The 10901-nt window shown below is 40.7% G+C and overlaps 1 protein-coding gene across 3 annotated transcripts; it reads left to right on the forward strand.

Moving 5' to 3' along the window:
* The first annotated feature begins 4263 nt into the window (after nt 1-4263).
* Nucleotides 4264-10719, forward strand: LOC137878771 (somatostatin receptor type 2-like). 3 transcript variants are annotated; one of them, XM_068719204.1, is made up of 3 exons: nt 4264-4556; nt 5208-5380; nt 6955-10719. In XM_068719204.1, exon 3 carries the CDS (start codon nt 6974-6976, stop codon nt 8102-8104), a length of 1131 nt encoding a protein of 376 aa, XP_068575305.1. In that variant the 5' UTR covers nt 4264-4556; nt 5208-5380; nt 6955-6973; the 3' UTR covers nt 8105-10719. The 3 variants fall into 3 exon arrangements, with proteins under 3 accessions (XP_068575305.1, XP_068575306.1, XP_068575304.1); XM_068719205.1 differs by lacking the exon at nt 5208-5380; XM_068719203.1 differs by lacking the exon at nt 4264-4556 and having other exon boundaries at nt 4761-5380.
* The last annotated feature ends 182 nt before the right edge of the window (nt 10720-10901 follow it).

Consider the following 10901-nt stretch of genomic DNA (forward strand, 5'->3'; position numbering starts at 1 on the left):
CCAACAATGGACTTTAACACTCAAGTCAGCCAAAATGATTGTACATGGAAAGTAGAATATTCACAAAACTCATAATATAATAGAAATAACTGTTTTAATAACACAGAATATCCATTATGACTCAACAAACTGACAAAAACTAAAAAGGACACAAACATGTAATGGGTTCTTCCTTGGAACATACTACAACCTTTCACCAAGGTTCATGAAATCGAGCTGGTTTCCTGCTGACAAAAAAAGACAAACTGAAGGCATAACCTCCGTGGTGGAGGTAATAACAAGGCAGGTATCTCTGAACTCACTCACAAAATAAAAACAAATACAGCCTTGGCAAAATTGTACATCATGAGATTCATAGAACTGGTATTTGTGGATTATTATTTTTTTTTAAAACAGAGTAGCTTATATCAGACACTAAGACTGACAAGGCAAACAATCTACACAATTTTTTTTTTTTTAATTCAGGGAAGAGGTGCGTTAGGACAGTGTTTCAGGGGCAGAAATATGTGTGTAAGAAATGAATTGACCATAAGAATATGAGGCACATTTCTGACTCTCTTAGTGCTTGTTTTTGGAAAAACATCAACACAGCTGACAGATCAACATCCATCAGAATCACCCAGTCACGACAATAGTGTCTCCTAGGAGCTGAAGTTAGCATCAGCAGGCTTTATCACAGCAGCCAGACTCATTATATGTAAATAAACAGCAATGTGCAAAGAGTACACACTGAGCAGACTGTACGTGTTGACTGAGGCTTACGTCTGAGAATGCTTTTTTTGATAAGACTCACAATAAAAGAGAATTAACATTTTATATATATATATATATATATATATATATATATATATATACACACACACACACACACACTGTATATATACACACACACACACACACACACAAACACACACACACACACACACACACACACACAGTATATACTGTGGCCACAGAAGGAACTTTTCAAAATCAGTGTGCAAATTACACTCAGTTTATTTGGTTAATTAAAACGAATGCAGTCCAACACACCAGTGTTGCAATAAACCCTCCCTTCAAGGTTGTAATGTTGAGTTTTTGTTTTACAGGTGATACAACTGTAAGTTTGACACAATACCATTCAACAGCACCAGAAACTGCTGCCTCCAAAATGAACATTGACACGTTTCAACAAAACTGAAGGCAGGATTCACTCATGACTGTTGAACTGTTGCAACTGAGCGTCCATTTAACTGGAGGTAGGCAGAGCAACAACATTAACAACATGAGCTGACTGCCTCTTTCTGTGTAAAGTGCCCATGAAAGCGTAATAATACATTTACTTCCTGGGATACAGAAACAGCCTGGGCAAAGTAGGGCTTAGACAATTAGTTGATCAATCGGTCGGTAGAAAATTATAAGAAAAAAAACTATTTCGATAATCAAAATGTTTTCACTGGTTTTAGCTTTTAAAATGTGAGGTTGTTCTGCTGCTCTTTGTCATGTATGACAGTTAGCTTAATATACTTTGGTTTTGAACTGTGGGGCGGACAAAACAAGCTACATGAAGAAACTATGATGACCATTTTGCAACATCATCGAGCCGATTAACCGAGACAGTAATCAGCCAGTTACACAGATAATGAAAATCATTTGTTTAGTTAGTTGCAGCCTAGCAGAGAAAACATTACACTGATTTGTATGCATGTTTGTTTTTCATATATAATTAGCATTTACACTAAAATGAGTTGTCAATTCTATTCATGCTGACAGATGGCCACGCAGGTAAACATTATTTTCCATTTCTATGTCACTTTCACTGGCAGCATGATCATAACATTACAGCATAATGGGTGAAAAAAAGAGAATTGAATTGACCCTTTTTGCTTTCATGCTGTGAAGGGTCACAATGTCAGTAGCTTAGCGACGTTACACACCTGATAGGAACAGATGGGAGGAGAAAACAATGAAGTTGTAGTTGATTAACATTTTGATAAACATTTAGCCCCAAAGGGACAAATGTCATTACAATAAACTGGACAGAGAAAATATATACGAAGTATAATCACATGGAGGGAGCACTGACTAACAGGCCCTCGAGAAAGACATGAATATGTAGCAAAAGAAGGACAACCACTAGATCCATAGCAGCATGGGACATACATTATGAAATGTACACCTATCCATGATGGCACAAAGCATGACCAACACAGACATATAGCTTTGCTTCATTAAAACCAAAATCCAACAACTCCAAGTCTTAGCCTTCTCTTAGTGAATCTGAGAATGAGAAAAAAAGTTGACTATACCTTTGTTCTGTGAAAACAAATTGCAGCAATACCTTTCAGAGCGCCCGGCTAATGTGTTTCTCTCATAGCAGAACCATTACAAAAGATGCCAAAAGCGTCAATGGTATGCACTGAATATGCTGCAGCATGCCCCCGGGATGCTAATTGTTTGTCAATTTACCCTGGCTGGATGTATAATCAATTCTTTCAATTCAGGGCCTGAGGTGATTGGTCATGCCTCAATAACTAGGAGCAAATATAGACCTGAGCTTCGAGCTCTCTCCTGCATTATATCACCGCTATCAGTCAAAGTAACACGGAACTAAACATCCCAGGATTTCACCCTGAGCATCATTCAATGCCGATACGTATCGGCATGTTTGTTTCAGCCTGGGAGAATCCTGATAAACAATGCCAGTACCTGGAGGGTCATTAATAAGCCTTTATTAATCTTCAGACGGTACATCAAAGCTAAGTTATGTTTAACAAATTTCAGAGCACCATTTGTTTTATATGGCTTTATTTAACCCTTCTTGTATTTAACACTAAATCAAGTTGATGGATTATTGTTCCCGGTGGCATGAAAGATTCTAATAAATGAATGCTTTCCTTCTATAACCTTTTTCATTTCCCCCTGTGACCGCTACGAGAGAGAGAAACTACCTACTGCTGTCTCTCTCGAACAGTTAAGATGTGCTCATTTTCCAGCTCTCACTTAATTACTTTTCGGCCAAAGAATAATGTGGAATCAGTCAGTGTTAAGTGGGCTCAAGTGAATTTTAAAAAACAAAGAGAAGAAACAGGCATCTATTGACAAAACAATACTCAAGCACCTTCAGTCTCCGGAACAGATAAAAAATTTCAAACAAAAATGTAATGTGAAGTATGTGTTTGATGCAACTGACCCTTTTTTCCTCATCTCCAAAGGCATGGAGTCAAATTTGGTAACTTCAGCATCCCCTTCTGAGACGATGACTTATGCGAAGGACCTTTTTCACTTTCGATATTACAGAGGAGTTTGCAGTGAGAGCTAGATGAGACTTCCAGCTCAAATGAGCTGACATTTAGTCATAAGATGACATGAAAAGGCCACTGCAGACGCTGCGATCTGAAACGTTGTGGATTGATGAAATCTCTTAGCAATAATGCTCCAAAACGGGCGGGCCTGCACTGTTCATTTTAACATTGTTTAGCTCAACTTATACACGCGAGTCATTCATTCTCACGCTGCAAAGCGAAAAATCGGATGTGGTCATTCATGGGTTACAGCATATAGAATGACATAAACCAATACCCAACACACATACACATACATGTGACACATTACTTGTAAAACCACAGAAGCCAAAGAGTACAGAAGTTTCAGTCATCACTTCAGGTTCCAGAAGATGATACCTGGCTTGGTTAGTCCATAGCACTGCAGGCCAAGATCGTGTGCCATCATATTGACCAGTGCCCCAAACATTTTCCTTGAAGCGTATTATTTGTTATTTCTTTTAACCACTTAGTTGACAGGTGCTACCAAGTGCTTAAGAACACAATTGTCAGAAACAAAATGCTGAGCAGTTTGTTGAGCCATAAAACTCTAAAACAATGTCTTCATTTAACAACCTCCTGATGCTCACACACACACACACAACAAATGACAACACTTAGCGTGACGGTCCTTATAAGGAGAAACAACAGGATACATTACAACTTTCTCATTACTACCAAACGCATTAAACCCAGCTTGACAATAACATCCACATCGCCAATATACCAGCTTGGAGGATAATTAAATGTTCCTTACCTTAGCAGCAGCTGGACCACGTTTTGGATGGATTTCTATCAAAGAGCTGAAAGACGGACCTGGCCTCTGCATCACCACCCACCGTATGTTGAAGGGATGTTTGGCGTCAGAATTAATTGTTTGGAGCACATCAGGAAACCAACAGGAAGTGCAACTAATGTGGAGAGAACATACTGCAACCACTACAACACGGGGGGGGGGGCGTTAAACCGAGGTTCCCATCCCTCCTCCACACATAAACCTACTTACTATAACACTTGTATCTTATTGATGAGGCTATCATTAAAAACAATCTGCTGCACTGCGTGGGGTTTTCATGGCGCTTAATTTAAGCGTTGCTTCGACTCTCTGCGCTCGGTGCTGCCTCTCATGTCTGGGAGCTAAATGTAAGATGGGTTTGAGTAGCGGGCTTGCAAAACAGCTTTTGGCCATCAGCAGCGTGAGTGGAAACTGTCCTGGGTCGGGGGTGGGCGGCTACCTTCACTTTTATCAACAAGGTACTGCAACACACACACACACAGCACTGCATGGTCGATATCGGATTTTAGTCTGTAACTTGGATCAATGGATGAGCAGTGCGTAAACATTGTGTCACTTAGGTACGTTTGACTAATTGGTCATTAATGTGATGTTTTATAAATTCAATTTTGAATTCCATGTGGTTGAAGGGGGGGGGGGGTACCTGGGCTCAATGAATTTGTTCAACCATTAACACTGACGTTCTTGTGTGAAGGCAGTTAGAATTTAGAGGAAACAAAACACGTAACAAGCATTGGAAAGAAAGAAAGTTAACCTGACATTTTCCTTTGTGAACAGCGTTACGACTTTTGGTGCCAACTTAATTTGAACCATATGTTCAACAAGCGCTGAATGAATTCGACATGGCATTACAATGTAGGCTTAATTCCATTTGGCTCCACCTGTATGCAGCACTGGATATCATCCCTTAGGTTCAGAGGTGAGTCTCCTCAGCACCTCCTCGGCGCTCTTTGTGTGCGTCCTTTAACCCGCGCGCAGCTCTCCAGCTGGAGGCAGTCACAGCGCGTATCCCACCACGAGCGCATCATCGAAGCTTTGTGCAGGGCACGTTTGTATTTTATTCACTTGTCCAACCCCTTTCTGTATGTTTCTCCTCGTATGTGATGCAGACTACATTATGGGATTATTTAAAGAAAAAAATCCCATTGCAGAGAGATTTCTCACTTCGGTGAGACAAACTTGAGGATTATGTGGAGATGAATGAGCTGAATCTTCCGTAAACGCCGAAATACTTTCATCTCAGAAGTGGCGCATTTTATAGTGAAATTGAATCCAGTTGCAGGTAAGATTATACTTTTGTTGATTCGCTGTAGTGATTGGTGAATTGTCTAGATGTGAGAGAATAGTACATCAACAGGTTAATGTGATTATTCCGTTCAAATTAAGTTGAAGAAATTGTCTAAATTGAGCAAAATGTAAAGCTCTCGCTCCAATATTTACTGTCGTGTCTAATTCTTTCTCAGTGTGACATTTTATTGTTAACCGGTTCGAATATTGAAACACATGTGATATTTTGCCACCAAACCCCTCAGCTGGGTCTGTGCAGAGTTTGCTAACATTGTAAATGAAAATCCTGATTTAACGTCATTCTCACTTTACCTTTCCTTAAAATGGATGTGCAATTAGCTATGAGCAGGTAATCATTGATTGGGCTGCATATCTGTCTTCTAATCCTCTACTTTTCAGCAACTAAAACCAAAAGTTAGAGCATAATGAATGGCCTTAAGCAGTAAAGAATAAAAAAATACCAGATGAAACGACTATAACTTAAGTAGCCACTTAATTAAAATGGTATTCCACCTGTTGTTCTGATGGCAAACCACATTTTAATCTTTCTTTTGACAGCTGGCTTTGGGCTGGTTTGGTCTGGTTTTAAAGAAAGCATACCTGAATACCAATGTGACAAATACAGCAGTTCATAAAATAATATGGCATAAGAGAGACAAAGATATTACTCATGACTCCATAGTCATCCATTTTATGTATTGTTCACCTCAACAACAGAGCTCCTATAAGTGCAGAGGGTTTTATGTTTGATTTTCAGTGGCTCTTTTTCTGTTGGAACAATAAACAATCTTGTTTATCTTATGCAACACAAACTAAAGTTTTTTCTCCCAATGCATTTCCAAATATACATTATATAATATTCCACCATTGAAGCCTTTCACTGAGCTCAATCATCCCCTTTACTGAAATGTAGTCACCAAAAACAAGACTCTGAATGGTGCCCATCCTATTCTGCTGCCAGGGTGAAAATGATGAACTGGCCTCATAAAACCTCTCATGTTATTGGCACCAAACTAAGTTGTCATACCATGTTTGCTTCATGTGCATTGGCAGTGACAAGCACTTCAATCTGACTGCAGCATGGCTATTGGCAGTACTGTGACTCCTCTCATTCAATTACTTAGGCTGGGATTAATATACATCCATGCCCACCCCCTAATAAATTTTCAAAAATGTGCTAGGAAAGAATTCAGTGTAACTCGTTGCAGCTGATCATGTTGCAACATTTAAAGGGCAAGCGTTTCCCCAGGAAGAGCTTATACGACTGTCGGGTGTGCAGAGTGATTTCCCTGGGTAGCAGTACCTGGCCTAATAAACACACAAACAATGTCTGGCCGAGTTTAATCACTTCATCAGATCACACTCAATATCTGATGAGGGTAACGACTGTGGATCTCTCTTTTCATCTTCTGGACGTCATAAAATCAATATCAGAATATATCAAGTCGAATGATTATCTTATTCTCTGTCAACTTGACCATAACTGTCAGGATTGTAAAAATCACTCGTAATAAAAAGAAAACTTTAAGGTATTTCCACTTTTACTGAGATAAATCTTTATGTGTGCAGGTGAGATGCCATAATCCCCATGAGACAGCTAGGTATCATGGACTCCTGGATCTTCCCATCGTCCCCTCCCAACCTGTCGGAGCACCTGATGTACGACAGCTTCATGCAGGGCAACGAGTCCGACCTCCATGGAAACTACACGGACCACAGCTTCAATAAAACCAGCACGGTGGTCATCACATGCATGTACTTTTTGGTTTGCACTGTGGGACTCTGCGGGAACACTCTCGTCATCTACGTGATCCTGCGCTACGCTAAAATGAAGACAGTTACCAACATCTACATCCTCAACCTGGCGGTGGCCGACGTGCTCTTCATGCTGGGCCTGCCGTTTATCGCCATCCAGCTGGCGCTGGTCCACTGGCCGTTCGGCCCTGTGCTCTGCAGGGTGGTGATGACCGTCGACTCCCTGAACCAGTTCACATCCATCTTCTGCCTGATGGTCATGAGCATCGACCGCTACCTGGCTGTGGTGCATCCCATCAAGTCCACCAAGTGGCGCAAGCCGCGCATGGCCAAGACCATCAACTTGGCAGTGTGGGGGTCGTCGCTGATGGTCAACCTGCCCATCGTTATCTACAGCGGAGTCATCACAAAGCATGACGGCTGCTTCTGCACTATTGTGTGGCCGGAGCCTCAAGAGGCCTACTACACAGCGTTCATGTTCTACACCTTCATCCTGGGCTTCTTCCTGCCCCTCATGGTCATCTGCCTTTGCTACTTGTTCATCATCTTTAAGGTGAAGTCCTCGGGCATCCGTGTGGGCTCCTCCAAAAGGAAGCGCTCAGAGAGGAAGGTGACTCGGATGGTGTCCATCGTGGTGGCTGTGTTCGTCTTCTGCTGGCTGCCTTTCTATGTCTTCAATGTCACCTCGGTGACGGGAACCATCAGCACCACTCCCATCCTGAGGAGCACCTTCGCTTTCGTGGTGGTTCTGGGGTACGCCAACAGCTGCGCCAACCCCATCCTCTACGCCTTCCTGTCGGAGAACTTCAAGAAGAGTTTCCAGAATGTCCTGTGTCTTAAGAAGGTGGGTGGGCTGGACGAGGCTGATCGCAGCGATAGCCGGCAGGATAAGTCTCGGATGATAAATGACCCCACGGAGACCCAAAGTACTCTGCTGAACGGGGACCTGCAGACCAGCATTTGAGAGAAAGGGGATGGCACTTTCATACATACACTCATACAGACTCATATCTGAAAGAAATAACAGTCAGCTCTTATCAGCATCTCCTAGGTCACATCAGAGAGGAAGGGGGCATTATTAAACAATAGGTTCACAGAGGAACACGTCCCTTGTTAAGGAGGACAAAACGACAACAGATTGTCAAACTGCGCTGTTCCTCTATCTGCCTTTGACACATTGTTGGGTTTCTCTGGCTGTAAAGAAATCTATTTTAACGTAATCAGAAGTTAATGCGACTGTTTGCTCTATGCTGTATTTGTTCTCAGTGTATTGACTCTGAGGTATGGTAGAAGATACACTAACGCCCACTTGGAAATAGTCCCCAGGGTGACGTTCATTTTCCCTGGAGACTCAGGATTACATACATAGTTTCAGAGCAGAGGGCTTGTGCCAAGTTTCCACAGTCCTGCATTGTGTAAAAAAAAATAACGCTATAACAGGGTGTTCATAGGCTGGAAAACAACATGCTGTTGTTAAAACTGGCAACCTTATCATTCCTCTATTTTTGTTCCTGTCTTGTCTGAAAGTTATTTTCTCTTCTTGACTGTAAATAACTGTGCAGAAAATGGGCAAAAAAAAGTGTCACTTAGTTTTGATCCCTAAATCTGACTAGTGAATAAGTAATGCTTTTTTTCTTTTTCAGACGCAGAACATAATAAATGTCAGTGCCATTGATTCTTGTGTTTTGTAGCACAACTTTCTGATTTATGTGTGGCTAATTTTACCTGTGAAGAAATGTTTAAAATGTAAATGTGAATAATGTAAATGTGTTCAGTCGGCGGGCAATTATTCTGTCCTGTGTCATTCACTGCAACGATATAGCTACATGCATAATTTATTTTACATTAATGGTGGTGGCTCGATATACCAAGCCAGCCTCTAACCAAAGTGCTGCTGAGATGTATAAAACTACTAAAATGTTGAATCGTATTATATAAATCAATGCCGCTGTATGTCTGTTTCTACCGGACTGTTCTTTTTCATGGATTATTTACCATTATTTATGTATGTCATGTAATAATGTTGCTGTCATTGCTTGCAGTTGTCTGCTATTGTTAAAAGATTCCAAATGGCACGACTCTAAATAATTCAACATGAATGCTGAGTAGGGGCCCAGCTTCGTGTTTTTATGTCAGCTGAGAGCACAAAACCTGTTCAGATTATATTTTGCAAAGGAATTGTTTGCTCCCAAGAAGCAGATGGGTCACTATACTGGAGGTAGTGAAACGGGATATAAACTGGATTTAAATATATTACATTTCAAACACATGTTCAATTTATTGTTTCACTGTGCTCTACTCTAGAAAACACTGTTTTGTACACCCCCTCCGCTCCTCTATCTGCTCTAGCTTCGCACATGCTGCCTCCCATTGCAAGCTACTTGTAAACACTTGGTGTAATGACACTGAACCATCCTCTGTTTCTGTCTCCGGGTGTCTCAGTGACATGAATTTGTTGGAGGGCTAGAACACTTATCCTTGAGAGTGTTCCCTAATCATCAACACTGTGCCGCTTCAGGAGTCCAACGTTCCTCCTGCCATCCTGTGACTATATATTTATACATACATACAAACCACTCTAAGCATGTTGTTTCCTTCTTCATTTGACAGTCTCGAATGATACACAGATGTGCGCACACACACGCACACACACACACACACACACACACACACTTTCTCCCTCTCTCTATGATGGAATTTGTATCCCGGTCTGTAACATCTCATTGCCACTGAAAGACATGACACACCTCTAGTGTCTTATATTTCCATAGCAACAGCGACGAAGAGCATTAGTCCCTTGGTTACACTAATTTGCATAATGAAATGACTCTGGACATGAATAATGAATGTTGACATTGTTTAGATGAAGAAAAACAATAAAAACAAAACCATACACCTTACGTTGTACAATATCATCCAGCTGTTGCAGAGTTCTTGTAATAATTAGGATTCAGGCAAAGACTTTTCTTCCAACAATGTTCATAGTTTATTTTTTATTTACATACCTGCATTTCTTAAGACTACAGTGCAGACTTTCTACTTGGCATTTGTTCCACGAATGTCTCACAAGCTTTGGAAAATCGTAAAAATTGTTTATTGTTACTGTTTCCATAGAAAGTTTGCATAATGCATGTTCTTCCAGTTTCTGTTCTGTTCTGCTTTACCGAAACATCAATTAAATGGAATAAACATGAAGTGTCTATAGCTGTGTTGAAACTAAATAAAGTAAGTAAAGTCGATTTTTGGTGCAAAGTCGTGGGATACTCTATGAAAAAAAGAAATGCTAAAAGATGCAAAATATTTAATAAAAAAATGGTAAGACACTAGGTTTACATTAATGTAAACATTTGGACTGTATGACATATGTAAAATATTTTCATTGAAAAGGGTTACATTTCCTGTCCACATATTTTTAATACCTACACTGCATTGAATCCTGAAGGCAGGTTTGATTGTTTTTTTCCTTCCAGACCTCCTGAGTTTCTGGGTTTGACCACAAGGTGGCGCCATTATCAAGCACATAACTAGAGCTGCTCCAAGACCAGAAATAAAGCGTTTAACAGAAAGCTTAAAAAGTGAGTGTGCATGTCTGCAAGTGTGTTGCACTGCATTCAGCCAACTCTCAGTAAATAAAATACCTTGTTTTCTTTACAGTACCGTCTTGTTCGTCCATGAGTGCACACCAACATGAATACACTACAGTACATCTATTCTGGGACATACAGCATACTGTCCTCATGAAGGGCCATGTGAATGAAAGA

This window comes from Cebidichthys violaceus, unplaced genomic scaffold (assembly GCF_023349555.1).
Source record: "Cebidichthys violaceus isolate CVI_PGR_0920_01 unplaced genomic scaffold, fCebVio1.0.p SCAF_23, whole genome shotgun sequence".
NCBI classification, from domain to species: domain Eukaryota; kingdom Metazoa; phylum Chordata; class Actinopteri; order Perciformes; family Stichaeidae; genus Cebidichthys; species Cebidichthys violaceus.

What these genes read in the sequence shown, in the direction of transcription:
- LOC137878771 (XM_068719204.1), top strand. Translation starts at nt 6,974, where the DNA reads ATGAGACAGCTAGGTATCATGGACTCCTGGATCTTCCCATCGTCCCCT.